The sequence below is a fragment of the Harpia harpyja genome, chromosome 5, assembly GCF_026419915.1.
Source record: "Harpia harpyja isolate bHarHar1 chromosome 5, bHarHar1 primary haplotype, whole genome shotgun sequence".
In the NCBI taxonomy this organism is placed as follows: Eukaryota; Metazoa; Chordata; class Aves; order Accipitriformes; family Accipitridae; genus Harpia; species Harpia harpyja.
Genome location: NC_068944.1, coordinates 5,019,230 through 5,035,347, shown reverse-complemented (window position 1 = coordinate 5,035,347; position 16,118 = coordinate 5,019,230). Strand labels below are relative to the sequence as shown.

Sequence of the window (16,118 nt, the reverse complement as noted above, 5' to 3'; positions counted from 1 at the left end):
AAACCGGTTTATTGCAGACAGTCATAAAAATAAGTTAAAAAACAAGTTAAAAAAATTGGGAAGAGTTGAGTCAGGCACATACACATGCAAAATGTGTATGAAAGACGTGTCCATATGGAAAATTCTGTTTGTACAATTGCATCTATTTAACACCATTTCTACTCGTGGAGCATTCAAATGCAGACGTATAAGAAAGCAAAGATGTCTTTTTGAAACTTTGGTACTGCCATTAGCATAAGAAAGCAGAGAGTCTTTGCTAAACTCTCCTGGGATTCTCTTCTGATAGCATTTGCCTTTTTCTCCTTGTTCTCTTTTAGGTCAGTTTAGCTTGTGCTGGTGTTCTGTGTTATTTCTCAAATGCAATTTAAATTCATTACCTAGAATCTTCGCTAGCTCTGCAGCAAAATGGTACCTATATCCCACCATGGTTTGTGCAGGAGGGCAATGGGCAAGTCACGCAAGGGAAGCAAAATGTTACATTATGTGTTTGATGGTATCCTCTCTTAGAGGTGGCTGCCACTTCAACACCCACAGCTTAGCTTTATCAAGTTCTACCTCTTCCTGTGGGGATGAAGAACTGTAAATTATATTTCAAGTGAAATCATGTAGGTTAAGAAGTCCTAGCATGGGTTTCTGTTCTCCTCATCTTAGCTACTTTGTGTTTCTTCAGCTGTGTGCTTGAACCTGAGGGGCATGTAGTATTTCAAGCAGTTCAGGAGGGGGAGCTGGCAGTCTAGGGGTGAAAAAGAATCATCTTGCCATGCAAATAATCATTTTTTTAATTGCGCCTCTGAGTGTACAAATGTGATGGGGTAACCTGTCTGTATCTGAAATAACAGGAGTCTGGACCCACCTGGAACGTAAAGTTATAAGTAAGGATTTTTATACACCTTTGTTCTGTGGCTGATGGTAGTTTTTATCTGTTGCCTGAGGATCCCATTTAGAAGTGTTGACAGTGCTTTGCTCTTGGGAGAGGTCTGTGTTGCCAGTAGTACATGTAGATGATAGGGACAGTAAACAGAAACTCTCACCTTCATCTGAGTCCAATAAAATAAAAATGTCAGTGCTGATATTAACGTTGCCAATAGTAATTGCGTTTATAGGGCACCCATTGTGGTAGTATCTGCTTGCCCTTCATGTGGCTTTTGGAGAGATAAAAGGCTCTTCAAAGACAGCATGCCCTTCAGATGACCGATGACATGATTGAAATGTAAAATTGCCCTGCATAAAGGTTTCCCCACTGCGGTGGGTTAGCCTTAGCCAACAGCCAGGCTCCCACCCAGCCCCTCATTCAGTCCCCCCGTCCACAGGATGGGAGAAGAAAATATGGAGAAAAATTAGGAACAAGAAAGCTCATGGGTCAAGATAAAGACAGCTCTTTCCCATGCTCAAATCCACTCCTTCACTCCTGGCTTTTGTACCTGCTTCCTTCTGACCACCACCAGTGGGTCCATTGTGGAGATGGCTGGAACCAGCTGTGTCCAGCCCCGACATCTTCCCTGAAAAAACTAAGCAAGTGATGGAATTCTCCCTTCCAGATAACGTAGGTCTTGAGACATGATACTTTCATGCTCCTTTTTTCACTAGCAAAATGGACTAGGTGTGCTACTATAGTTCGTTGTTGAAGGACTGTACTGTGAAGCTTAGTTAGTGAAAGTATGTATGTCGAAAACAACTGTGCAAAAGTAGCTTTCAGAAAAAGTTAGCATTGTACACATCATTTTACAAAGCTGGTCCGCTTGTTGTTGTACTTGTCCACTTGAGGAAGAGGTAGAATGTGTTTCGGAGGTGGGGAAGGAAGTGACTGGAAGCAGGGATGGGCGAACTGGCAAAGGCAAAGGAAACCCTAGGCTCACCCTTCAAATCTCACCTGACTTTCTTGAATCTGTTTTATATTTTAAGTGTTGCTGTACATACGACATCTTCCCAACAGGTTACTTGGCATGGTTTTGGGCTCTGTAGTGATTGTTCTGCATGTAATGTAATTCCCCCTTTGCTATATTTTCTGTATATTCTCTACGATGCTGTGCTACCGTTCCAATCTTTGATTCATCTCAATGAGTTTGTATTTTATGAATAATTAAAAATCTTTCCTTCATTCCTATTGCAGAGCTTGAAAATAGCGTATTATTCTTCCCCACCCTTAATTCTTTGTGGTTTGGGTTTCTTGGTTTTGTTTTTCTGGTTTTGTTTGTTTGTTTGTTTTTTGAATACACAAGTGACTGCCCTTACACAGCAGGTAGAAAGCTTAGGCTGATGCGAGAGACTTGGCCAATGTCATGCTAGCATGGTAAAGGTATTGTGGTCTGACTAGAAGCCCAGTGCCATTTGGGTTTAGGTACATATAAAATATGGTGATCTATTTATTTGTTCTTGTTCAGGCTTCTCCTCCATACTGGTTCTATAGACTTTCTACTTTCAGTCCTTGCTGTCCTGTGGACAGGAGCAGAGGTGCTACTTGTCATTTGAAGTCATTAATCCCCATTTCCATCTTCTTTAGCAGGGAGTGAACACTGATTATTCTTGCCAATAATTGGTGGAGAGATGAGAGTTTGAGTGCTGTTGAGAAATGCTGCTGTGCAGCAATAGTGAGGTTTACTATACCAACTCTTGGGGGATTTTTTTCTTAGTATCTGTCTGCAAATTCTCGTTGGCATCTTAGTCACAGAAATCCAGCTCACTTGCGCTGTTATGTGCCAATCTACCCGCAGAGAGAATGTGCTTAAATGGTAGTGTGCTGTTTCTTTATTTGAGGTTGCCCCTGTCCTCCTGATGGGATGCGACTTTTGAGAGTCCTAGTTTTTGAGAGTTCTATTTTTATCATAGGCTTTGAGAGTAATTTGAAGGAAGTGGCTTGGTTTGTTGGTTGGGGGGTTTTTTGCTTTGGTGTTTTGATGTTTTTTGAGGCGTTCTTTAACTTTGCCTGTAAGCTTCTTTTGCTCGGGAAGTAGCAATTTTAGTTTGGGGCCTTGACAAAAATGACTGGGAGCAAAATGATTGTGCTTTCAAGGTTATAATAAGTAAATGCTGTTCAGGGGACTTTTTGTCTTCTGTTGAAGGGCTGGGGTTTTGGTGGTGTATGTATGCATTTGGCATTTTTTTGTTGTTTGGGGATTTTTTTGCAGGTTAAGGGGAGGTTAAGGTGATTTTGGCTCTTGTTTTTAGCTAATTCCTCAAAGGGGCTAGAATGAATTTTGTTCTGCTTCAGCTGAAAGTTCAAATGCATCAGTTGCATTTTCTTCTGGGCACGTTCAGGAATGCTGCTTGTTTCTATGGTCTGTACTACATTTAAACATAATTTGCATGCAGTAGCAGGCTCTGAAGCAATGCTGCTGTTACTGCCATGACAGGGTGAGAGGCTTAATGGTCATTTGAACAGTGTCACATTTTCAAGTGAGCTTGGAGCCAGAACTGAAAACTTGAGTCAGTGGTTGACTGGTAAGAAAATAACCTAATATCTTCACGTAGCTCAAGCAAGTTAGCCTCGTGGAAGTATGATGTGTTAAGAAATAACTTGCTTTTCTTTTAGTCTTAACACTGAATTTATTGTATATTGAAAGAAAGCAATATTTGCATAATTTCAAGCACAAAAATGCAACTCTCTCCACATTCTTAGGAATCTGTTCATTAGGTCCCCTGGGAGGAGAGTGGGGCAGGCACCAAGGTCATGGCTAGTTTGCAGAGAGCAGCATGCCCTCTGCAGAGTGTCATCTCTTGGAACTTGATGTCTTTGACAGTACTACCTATAGCAGCATTGCTGGGATGGATAGCATGGTTTTCAGTGCAGCTTTTGCAAGCCCAGCCATGGCCTCAAATGCGTACTTGGCTGAAGCTGTTAGCTATCATAGCAATTGTGCTGTATAATATGCAGCTCTTTTTAGTTAAGAGCTAGCTCTGATGTGCCTACAAGAGTCAGGATCCAAAGGATGACTTCACTGTAGTCACATACCCCCCCAGTGACCAAGCTTAGAGGTCGCAGAGGGTGATGTCTGTCCCACCTTCTTCCCAAGGGACCTCATTTATGAACATGAATCCATGAACAGATTTATAAGAATATAGAGTTGCATTTTTGTGCTTAAAATGATGCAAATACTGCTTTCTTTCAGTACAGGTGAATGTGTTTGAGAAACCAAGGGCTTGACTATCTAGAAGCATGCAAGTTAAAGGACAGGTGATAACGAGTACCGAGTACCAGGAGTCAAGGCTAATTAGAAGCCCAGATGGCTTTATGCATGTTTAGCCTGTAGTATGTCTGAAATGCTGGGAAACAATATTGCCAGTGATTGTTAAAGGGCAAAGCGAATTCTCACTACTAAGGAACATGGCCAGCAGATAAAGCCTCAGTTGTAGGTTTGAAAAACGAGTTCATAACAGTTCGGGTGTAAGAGGACCGAGCAGAACGTACCGAGCTACCCAGTTCCAGCAAATGCCAAGGAGAGGAAATGCTGATGCCATCAGAGTAGAGCAATATCAGGCCTGTGGAGCAGAGAATTGCTAGCTACAAATGCTCCTTTACTAACTTACTAGAAGCTAAAACCTGGGGTCTGTGACCATGAGATCATAGCAGCCCACTCTGCAAAAATATTTGATGTATAGCAGAATACAAAATCCTGTGCTTTCTTTAGAAAAAGAAACTAAATCTGCCCTACCTACTCATTTCTGCTACTACTCACTATTCCATTTGGGACACGTTAGAGTTAATTGGCTTTGACTTTTTTCTTGGCAGGAGTTTATTTGCCTAATTTTTGTTATCATTTTGTCAACTTGCAGGCTTTTTCATGTACCTCCTAGCCTATTTGACGGGTTGTTTTCTCAAGCACAACTTCAGCTATTTCTGAAAACTGTTAATAGTTCGTTTGTAATGCTGTAATCTGAGCTCTCTAGTATGACTCAACAATTTCAGCCACTCCACTTGGGTTCATGTAAATGCACTGCGCTTGGTTGCTACGTACTGCACTTCAGTTTGGGGAAGGTGTGCACAGAAGCTGTCCAGCTTTGCTGTGTGTGCTCTGAGAGCGATCGATGGCATTCTTGCACCGTATCTGCACTAAAATGGGACTTTTCTGGCTTGGATGTCCCCTTTTCATGCCCTTTGGCGAAAACCTTTCAAACGACTCTGGAACAGCTAAAATCAACACTGATCAGCCTGTTTAGACAGAGCCAGTTGGTGTAAAATGTCCCTGCCTGATGAATTTGCCTTTTCCCTCATGCCCACCAAAAGCATGTTAAAACCTGTTGCCTATTCACATGTCAAGTCTGGCAGAGTTTCTAATGAGAGAAGTTAATCTCTGTTTTGTCAGGTTTTAGCTGACAAGAATTTCTGTAGATTCCCTGAGACTGGAAGTCTTTGGCAGCTAAAAAGTTAGCCTACTTGAAATGTGGGCCATGCAGCCGTGTCTGTGGCTCTACAAGGTGCTTTATACCCATGCCGATTTGAGTCCTTGTAGGAGGACCCGGCAATAAATCCTCATTAAACGTAAAAATTTTCTTTGATGCTATGATTCATGGTCCCAAAGAAAATGTGATGGGGGGTTATTTAAGAAGGGCTTCCAGGGTACAGATTGGAGGAAACTGGCATGACTGCCGGGCAGGGCAGGGCTGACTGACATGAGAAACACTTTTTCTTTTATTTTTTTTTTTTTTTTTCCTTTCTCTCAGTAGTTGTTCATTATCATGGAGCTTCCCAACCTGCAGGTGTAATTCAGTCTTTCTAGGTTTCTTCAAGGACAAAGGGGCAAAAGGGAGCAGAAGTGACTGCCTCATGCTAGTTCAATTTTACCTTGGGTTGCGGCTGTAGTTTTGTTTGTAAGCCTGATGTTTGAAATGCCCCCCCTCCAGTGTTTGCCTGTGAGGTTTCATGGTGCTCACACAAGTTCTCCTGGGTTCCAAGGAACACTCCACCAAAAACTGGCAGTAGTTTAATTGTTGCTTTAAAAAAACAAAAACCAAAAAAACCCAAAAAACAACTGACCAAAAAAAAAATGCAGCCACAAAACCAAACAAGGTTTTGCAACTTTCCTTACATCACTGTTCCCAATTGTAGCAACTTTTGTAACAACAAAGTATTAACTGTATATAGTAGTATATGTATATTGTTTGTTGCTGTATTCTCCCTTTTTTGAGATGTAAGTTATGCAGGTCTTTTATATCTGACAGTTCTGAACCATCTGTCTAGCAAGGCAGGACTGTAAAGTATTCTTAGTTTACGGTTGGGTTTTTTTAGATTTATCTTCAAAAAATATGCACTAGTCAAAGGTCTGTAGAGAAAGTGTGATTTGTTAAATTGCAACTGATTAGATCTACTATGAAAATTTTCTTGAATGAAATCAGTTTCGTATTATTTATGTGGTACCAGGTTTTGAAAGAGGAAGCATTTTTTTAGCTTCTGTGTTATCTAGAAGGAGGGGAGGAGGAAAAGACTGTGAAAATCGCAAGTTTCTCATAATATGGACATGTTTTCCATTAGAGACCACTGCTATGCATATGTAAATCCTGAGGAAAAACCCTTCTATTTTGCCTATACCACCCATTTCATTCAATGCACAGGTACCAATTTATCAGTCCTCAATCTGACTCCCTAGATTGTCAGGCAGTGAAGAGGCAGAAGAAGGGAGAACAGGTCATCCTTTACTGTCAGTAGAGGAAAGGAGTTAGTCACTTTTATCTCCCCCTTTAGTGTAACATCTCAAAGAAAGTTTTTTGTCAGCAATTTGTTGGCTGCAGCAGCTTTATCATCTAAGTGGTATGAGTTGCTGGGAAAGCTCATTTAGTGACAAGTTAAATGTTATGATCTCCTGTAAGCTATGTATGTAATACTGCATTTTATGGTCTAGCCGTGCAGTGCAGAGCTATTCTCCGTGTAACACATATGTTGAACATTAACTACTATTTGGGTACAGAGGTGGAGTGTGCTCTCTCTGGTTTCTATTGGGTGTGTGGCAGTCGAAGATAAACGTACTGGCAGTTAATGCCATAAAGCAAGCAACCAGGAACAGAGTGATCGTAGGGTATCAAATCAGTTTTTCCTAATTTTGTGAATTCCTCACGTCTTGCCGTTTCTTTTTTTTATTGCTTTGGAGGGTTTCCTCCTCCCTCATTTGAGCAGAATCAGTTTAAAATCTGTTGTGCTTTGGTTTGGCTTCTTTTAACAAGTGCTGAATTTACTACCTATGAGAAAATACATTCTGGATACATTTTAGCAATCTTTTTGTTTGGTTTATGGCAATTATTGTACATCTAAAGGTGATGGTTTCTTAGCAGTGTACTGTTTTAAGAAGCTGTTGTATGCTCATCTGCTTTCAATAGCATGTTGAACTTTGATTAAGAATGGCTGTTATCCACCTCTTGCTCCCCCAGAATAATAAAGCAGTATCTTACGATGATAATTTAATGCTTGTTTTAAGTTTTTATGCAGCTTGTTTTAATGGAGCTCCTTATGCTGTTCCTGAAATTTGATAAGCTTTGATTTCTGTGCTGTTGCTTTGTTAGTAAAAAAACAAAACCAAAACCCCCAAAAACCTCAAATAAAACTTGCTACCTACACCTAAGCTTGCTTGACCTTGGAAAAATAGAGAGAGGTGAAACTCTTCATCTTGTCTTTTGCTGGAAAAGACAGATTTTAGACAGCTTGGAATCCTGGACAGGAGTTCTGTGTGTTACATTTGATGCTGCTTTTGTGCAGAAGGCCAAACTAAAGGAACTGAATGCTATTTAGCTCTCCTTCAGCTGAAATCAGGGAATTTTGCTACATTTGGGGATGAAGTGGTAATGCCTAATATGTTAGAGCTTAAAAAAAAAAAAAAAAAAAAAAAATTAAAAAAAAAAGGTATGTGAGGGACAGCAGGCACATAAGTGGTTCCAGATCTGTACTTTCCTGTGTAAAATACACCTGTAGCTTCAGTCTCTCACTGAGATTTATGATCATCTCATATATTTTTAGCCAAGGGTTTTTTTTGCTCAGGAACTTGAAAACTTCCTTCCCCAAGTAACACAGCAGGGTTTGCATGAAAAATTGGTTTGTTATTCCCACTTTCTCCTACCCACCTGTAACCTCCAAGCTTTGCTGCTTCTAGTGTTTGAAGTTGAAACACTGGGTATCCAAATACTTGGCTTAACCTCAGAACAAGTACACAGGCCAATGCAGCCTAGCTTTAAGATCAGCTAACTTGTCTACCCATAGCCCATGATTAGGGTTAGTTTTGTTTCCATGCCTTTGTGTTTCAGATGGCATGCCAAGTAAGAATTGTAGCTTTTTTTTTTTTTTCCCTTTTTCTGTTTCTCCATTTAAAGGCTGTAAATGTGATTGCAATTAGCAACATTATGGAAGGATTGTTATCAAATTCCATTAATTTTCCTCATAGTGCTCTTCAGGTCTTCAAGCTGTCCAGAATTTATTTTGCAGCTTGAGTGGTGGTATGGCACTGCATGATTGCAGTTGATATGTGATAACAACCAGCAGATTTCAGGCGGTGTGTCAAGCAAGCTTTTCCTGGAGAATTTGGCTTCCTGGGGTTTAAAATGTGGTGTAGGACACTTACAGGACATAAGCCTCTCCTTTCTCTCCTACACTTTGAGTTACAGTGAACTTTGAAAATTTTCTTTGAGAGTGAAGTCTGATGCTGTTGAAATAGCTGCAGGCAGCAGCAACATGTCACTGTATCTTTCTTGAAGAAAATAAAAAAGAAATGTCAATACAATCCTTTAGAATAAAAAGTATTACTATGTAGATATTATTTTCCATTGTGCATCTCCTTTTCCCCATTTGAACTTAAAAAGAAACCTGCCCAAACAAACCAACCTGCACCCACCCATTAAAAAAAACTACTTTCTTCTCTGTTACAGAAAAATGCAAAGGGCCAGGAGTTGTTTGACCAGATTGTATATCATTTGGACCTTGTGGAAACTGATTACTTTGGCCTACAATTCATGGATGCTTCCCAGGTTACAGTAAGTATAACTTCAGCTAATTTTTATGTTCTGCAGTAGTTAGTGTTGCCTATTATAAATGTATTACTGGTGCAGTTTCATGGAGAGATGTAGGCCTTAGGGGATATACTGCTGAAACAACTAGTATCACGTTTGGTTCTTGTACATAAAGCCAAGACTTTGAAATCAGTCATGTGTCATTATATATCATATGCACATGACTTGATTGCACATAAGTGAAAAAGCAATAATTGTGGGTGAAGAAAAATGTGCTTTATGTTTAGTAGACTCACAGTATTAACAATGGGTTAAATCTCTTGCAAGCAAGGGCTTCTTGTAACTCCTATCTTTGCTGTTCTATGCACAGATTATGTTGCTCTGTAGATTTAGTTTCATTTGCAATAGAGAACAATTTTCCTTCTCCCCTGTCCAATGACCTCCAGCATCTACAGGTAGAAGGAGGTGGGGGGAAAAAAAAAAAAAAAGGAATGTATTTACAGATGCAAGTAGATAGATATATTAATAAGATAGGGTTAAAAGACTGCAACCTTGTGGTTAAACTGTATTGCTATATATTTAATCTTTTCCTTTGTCTCTTCACCTTACATGCTGAGGTATTGGTATGACAGCAGCCTGGGTTGTGGATAGAGACTATGCAGACTTAGAAAATAAGTGTTTGCTTTTAGGCTATCTGGTCAGTACATAGCTGGTTTTTTCCATTTTATTCTGTGCTATTAGAATAAAATGATGGGAAAATGTAGCTGCAATATTGACATCTTGTGAGATGTAGGTTCTAACTTTATCATCTCAGAATTCTCAGCTTTACTCTCTAGCAAGCTTGGGTCAGTGTGATTAGGTCAGATCAGTGTTTTATCAGCTGCACTATCATCTGTGTTTTACCAATGACTTTAAACAAGAAACAGGAAACCTGTCCAGATACTATAATGACTTGATATTGAGAAAGGGAATCTATGCTTTTGGGGAAGACAAAACTGGTATTTTCTATTTAAACATTATCCTGATATGCCAGTTAATTTAAGGGTATGTATTTATCACTGGAAACTGATGTTTGAATGAAGTATGTCCATAATGGGTTTGGGGTTTTTAGAAAGTTTAGTGTGTGTGTGTGCCTGATAAAACTTACATTACATAAATTGTGTGTCCTTTTATGATGGACCTGATCATAAGGACACAGCTAATAGAGCAGAGCCTGCTCATAATAGGAAAAACAGATTGTATTGTCACCGATTGTCAATTCGCCTAATTGGGAACTTGATAGCTAGGAATAGTTACCTAGCAAGGAGTTCTCTAATGTTTTGAAAGAAGGGAAGCAGAAAGGGAGAGCAAAACATCCCTTCCTAGCAAGAAAGAGGGCAGATCAGAAGCAGAAGACCTGGCAGAGGAAGCAGAGAATGCTCATTTTCTTATATATTTGCAAAACTGAAGGGCTCTTTTGAATGGTAAGAAAAATGAATCAGAGGTGTGAACAAGTATGTTTTCCGTAGATAGCTCTATCCCTGGTGTTCAGGGCAAAATGTGCCTATATGTGCAATCGTTTTAGCTTGCTTTGTGTGCTGTTTCTTTGCTCTGTATTAGTGGGGGGAAGTAAATCACAGCATCTACAGTTACAAGAGGGATAAGGGCTATGAGCAGCTTCTGGGGGGGGCCTAAGAAAGCCAACACTGGTTGCAGGGCCTTGGTAGTAGGGTTATAGTTTCCTGGGTTAAGAGGAGTGTTGAGGGCAGAGTTCTTCACCTTCACTGAAGCGCAAGGCTGAAAGCTCTCGTTTGTTTTGGTTTTTTGTTGGGTTTTTTTTGTCTGGCTTAAACTGGGCAGAGTAGAGTTTAGAAGGCTTCAAGGCACAAGCTTTTATCTTCCTCAGCACCCTGTGCAAAAAGGTTCCATGCTTTAACAGCCTTCCTTGGTCTGTTTTGAACTTGTGACCCACTCGTTTCATTTGCATAGCAATTAACGCATAGCCTCCATGTGCTTCTGCTTAGTGCCAGCCCAGCCACACAGTGGCAATTGCGGGACTGGGAGATTAAAGTTGTATAAATTCCTTGAGGCTCTAAGCCTTTGTCTTTACTAGGTATTGTTAAGTGCTAAACATCTTTAAGCCACCATTATAAATAAGAGAGCGCGGAATAGTCTTTGAATAATAGAGATTGCTTCCGTGTGCTTCAAGGCCAGCAGCTTTTGAGTGCACTGTGTTTCTTGCAGTCCTGTAACTTTGCCAAAGAGTCAGGACAAGCAGTGTTGATAGCTGAGATTTAGAAAAGAAAATCATGATTAGGGCTTATCTGCTTTGAAAGAGAAAAAGACTTTATTTGTTTGAGCAGCTTATTTTTAATACCCCCCCCCCCCCAAAATTTTCAATATAACCAAAAAACATAAAGTTGTGAAAGGCAAGATGTCAGCAGTAAGGCAGAAAATACCGTAAAGCCTATTCAGTGAGCTCTGCATCAGTTTGTATCTTGAACTCTTTGAAGATATCCATGAATAGAAGGATGTAGACAATCATCTAGTAGTTTATTCTGAAGCAGAGCTTTGTGTACTGCTGTATTTTTAAGTTATCTGATATTAACTCCAGAAGTACATATACTTGAGGGGGAGAGGAGTTGTTAAGTATTGTTAGTGTGTGGAAGAACTTGATGTAGTGGAAAACTTCTGTTCATAAGTGGGGTTTAAAAAGCGGCACAGATACACTGCCTGCTGATGTACAGCACCTCGACTGATCACAATTTATAGGTTATAGTGAGGAATAAAGCTGCATCTTACTGTAGTTGCATTGTAAGTGCTTTGGACCAACCCTTTTTTTCTACCAGACTCAGTAACAAAACTCCTGAGACTTAGCGTTCTGCAGCTGTTCTACTGGTGGTTCTTTCATTGTTCTCATCCATTTTTAATTTCTATTTTTGTGTATGTTTTGTAATGTGCATAATATAGTAGTACAGTGGGACATACGCATATATTGGAGGTGTGTGCTCAAAAACTTTACTTTTTGCGCCATTGAAAAAGGTTGGAGACCGCTGCTCTAGGACAGCTCTAATGAGTCTGGGAACATTCTAAGGCCCTTCAAATGTTTCCATCGTCTTGTAGTAAAAACCCTGCTCTGCTTTTCTGTTCCTCCTGTATGTGGAAGAGAGGGAAGGGGGCGCGGGGGAGGAGGAGTGAAGGAAGGAAATGAGAATCAAAGAAATAATTTCTTGTTCAGCTGTTACAGGACTACAACAGAGAAGCAGTGCTTGGGGTGATAAAAGTGTCACTCTTATATAGGAGATCTCTGCAGTGGTTTAGAGGAAATGTAAAGCTTATTGGGTTTTTAATTACTTTTACTATGGTGTGTGTGTTCTAGCAAAGCAGGAAGCCTTGAAAGCTTTAGTCGAGGTTGGAAATAGCAATAATAAAAACTTGTGAGACCATACTGTCGAAGTTGAGTTGCCACGAGAAAGTATTTTATTCATCTTTGCAGAAACTCGTCATGTGCAACATATTCTATGCAGTTGTCTGTCCTGTGATAGCAAAACACGGATACCCTCCCAGCCCCCCTGTTTTACAGGAATTCAGAACAGGAGGATTGTCCATGTTGATTAGCTTGGAATTTGCTTCTGTTTCCCTCATGACTTAGTTTCTGATCACAAGTACAACTACAGAGTAATTGAGGGGGAAGAAGATTTAAGATACATCTTTAAATTTATTTTTTTCTTTTTACAACTGAGCTGCTATAATCTTTGCAGTATGAAACTTTAATTGGGAATGCATGGAAGCAAAAGAATTAAAATCCTACTTTTCTTACATGCGTCTCAGTGATCCTCTAAGTCCTTTATGTCCGATCTCTAATGTCACAAAAGCCCCTTGGCTTAAAGGAGGTCCATAGGGTACAGCCGTTCCCAGCTGGGTGGGTAGATTGCGCTCTGCAGCCAGCTGAGCCGTTTTGAGGGTGCGTGCACACCCCCGATGTATCTGGCACATTGGGAAGCACTGGATTTGCAGCGCGTGTACAGCAAGACTTTTGTGCGAGGACAGCCCGTTCCTCCTGCAGGTGCCCATGGCTACGATGGGGGCCAGGGTTCCCTGGGGAGATGAGAGCCAGGACCGACCTGCAGTAAATTGTCCTGTCAAGCCGCATTTTCATCTGAACTTCTTAATATTGACCAATTCCTAAATTGGGTTTTGATTCATTTGCTGTGAGAGGTGAGAATTCAATGGAGGGAGGAGATGGAAAAGAGCACATAGAAACTAAAATAGGCTTTTGTGAAAGCAGTGTTCCAAGTACAAAAATAGAAGGGAAAAAAAAGGGGCAAGAACTGTGTTGCCCAGACTGGTCCTAACCAGCAGCAATGTGTCAGGACCCACTGATCCGGACACTGAGATGCTCACCCCTATGGAAGGTGGCCTTGTGGCCAGGTTTTACTGGGAGGGTCAGGATCGTGTGTGCTTCACAACCTAAGTTTTCAACAATGCAGTGGGGGGGGGGGGGGGTGAAGCAAGCTGGACAACAAATTATAATACTCAAATGCCTTTGTTTTCTCTACACATCACGAACTAGACTCCTGGATGTTTCAGCAGGTATTGGGTCAGGGTCTTGGAGAGACTTGGTGCTTCATGACTGCCTCTGCTGCATCTGAATTTTCTTTTAAGGGCTCATTGTCATTCAAATCAAGAGGGTTTTTTTGACTGCTTGCTTTTGATATTACTGCTGTGACTTCTTAAGGGTGTGAGGGATGTGGAAAAATGAGCAACTCAAACCTGTCAATTAGCCTCATAGTGTGATAGCCAGGAGTCTTTTTCCTTATGTGCTGCTTAATACTGTAACAACAAGTGCTCGTTAGGCAGAACAAAATAGGGACAAGTCTTATTGTTCAATACATTGAATGTTGGGAGGAAGGGAGACTGCGTTTCCTTAGTTGTCTTCCACAGATTTAGTCAGGTTTGTTACAAATCCTTTCAGTTTATTTTTTGAGTGTTTGGGCACAGGCTTCAAAATTAAAGGTAACTTACTTTTTATTGCTAGAATTGATCTGGAGTGACATCAACTTTTGTTGTCTGTATAATAAATCTAATGAGAATTATGCTACACAAGGCAAGGTTTTTATATAATTTCGTGGTTTACTTTTTTTATTCCCCCCTCTCTGGGTTATGAAGTTTCACTGCCGAGAAGAGAAAGGGAGTAATCTTGTATGTACTGTTGTTTTGTGTGGTAGTGATTGTCTGTGTTCACGTTCAATTATAAGTTCTGCTTCTGTCACCTCATGTCTGCCAAGCAAAATATTCCTTGGGCTGAAGTAGGTTATCACATGTAAACGAATTAAGATAGGATGATGGTCTTGAAGGATGTCTATATAGCTCTCCATCATTCATGTGTAGTCTGTCTGGACTACAGATAAACAACGTCACATATCAGGATGTTTCTGAGATGGCTCTGTGCAGGCTCAGGCTGGGACAGGCAAGGCTTTTATGAATGCCACAGATTGGTCACGGTGCCTTGTGATATGCTGCTCTGTATGCAAAAATAATACTCTAGCTGAGATTTTTCTTTTTCAGTTCTATCTTTCAGTCTTAATATTCATGGTGATAATTAAAACATTACCATGACAGGATTTGAAATATGTGTGATATTAATTTTATGTCTAGTTTCTGTAAAGAGCCATGAAAAAAATGCCTTAAAGTAATCCCTATGCGGCATGATCCTAAATGTATTTTCAGGAGTATGAAATGGGCAGGTGCAAGAGCTGTATAGCAGCCTTTTCCTGTTAGGAGATTACAGTTTTCTTTCACTAAAAGCTAGCTGTTTATTAAAGCAACTTGGCAATTAATTTGGACTAAAAATTAGCAGGTATGTTCTCAAAACAAGATAAATGTTCTGCAAAATCAAGATCAAAAGGCAGATCTTGGGAACTTGGCAGAACGGGAAGGAGTTTCTGCAAATAAATTTTTATGTTGTTTTGAACTGAAGGGGGCAAAATTTTATTGTGGCTAAACCCAGTTTGTTTTAAAAAAATCCTTCTAGACTTTCTGTCATATTAAATTCAACTGAAATCATATGCCACAGATACGTTTGAAAGAAATATTTTTTAATTAAACAGAACCTCTTTGTTGCGGTTACAAATAATTGTGGCTCTATGACCCTAGTAGGAACAAAGGGGTGTAATCCTGCTGCCTTTGGTGTCACTGAGAGCTTTTTACTTTTGACTTCAGTGTATGCTGTCCTAGCAGCTTGTCTCTTTAAGTGTCCTTATGACCAAATTCCATTTAAGACAACACAGGTATATTTCTATTAGTGATGAACTGAAGCCTTTATGCTGTAGTCTTAAGTGAGTCCTTTCTGGAAAAAACTAGCCTCCAGTTGCTTCTGCTCATCTGTTAGCTTTAATTAAGTTAAAAATAAATGAGAAAATTAAGACAATGAGGCTTTTTTGCAAATACAATTTTATTTATCACTTCCTGGTAGACAAAACTGTGTTTTAATTTATGGTCACTGCTGAGGGTGCTGTAGGGGTCAAGCCTTTTATGAAGGTCAGTAAGTACATATAGGGCTGTCTTGTTCTCGGAGCCTTACCAAAGGCCAGAGGTGTGAAGCATGGCTTGAAGCATTGCACTTCCACTTGCAGAGCTTGCTTTCAGGAAAATTCCAGTGCACGTGGAAACACAAATGGCTGGTTTTGAACACACTTCACTTAAAAGCCTTATACTAGCTTTTTCTCTGCTCTGTACAGTAGTTACAATTGGCCAGAAAGTTACTTTTATAGCTGAGGCTTGGTGCTCTCACAGAATGGATGCCATAGAACATTCATATTGCTACAAGTATTAAAGGTTAGAAACAGAACTAAGCTGGGGGGGGGGCAGGAGATGAAGGCATGGGGATCATAAAACTGGAGTCCACAAAAACCAGTGACTGAACATACTTAGGTTATGACAAAGATGAGTTGACACTACACTTTGTCATTGGAAAAAGATGCATGCACTTGAGTGGTTTCACAAAAGCACGCAAGGGTTAGCAGAGTGTGTCCAGTAAAGATGAAGTGGATTCTTCAGAACAGCAGCGTTTGCAACAGAGGAATAACGGATGGCGAGCCTCAGCACGGATGGGATGTTTGATTGATACATTTAGAAGATGCAGGAGAAAAGTACTCCTCCTTTGTTTCAAATGAATCGAGTTGCTGGTCTTACCAAGACCTCTGGAAGGGCAGGAG

At 40.3% G+C, this 16,118-nt stretch overlaps 1 protein-coding gene across 3 annotated transcripts in view; it reads left to right on the top strand.

The window, feature by feature from the left end:
* The window catches only part of EPB41L4B (erythrocyte membrane protein band 4.1 like 4B), a 173,736-nt gene that overhangs the window by 44,445 nt on the left and 113,173 nt on the right, over positions 1–16,118 (top strand). For all 3 annotated transcript variants that reach the window (XM_052787703.1, XM_052787702.1, XM_052787704.1), the window contains exon 2: positions 8,842–8,946. In XM_052787703.1, the coding sequence (XP_052643663.1) occupies positions 8,842–8,946 (105 nt within the window). The remainder of the gene's footprint in view (positions 1–8,841; positions 8,947–16,118) is intronic.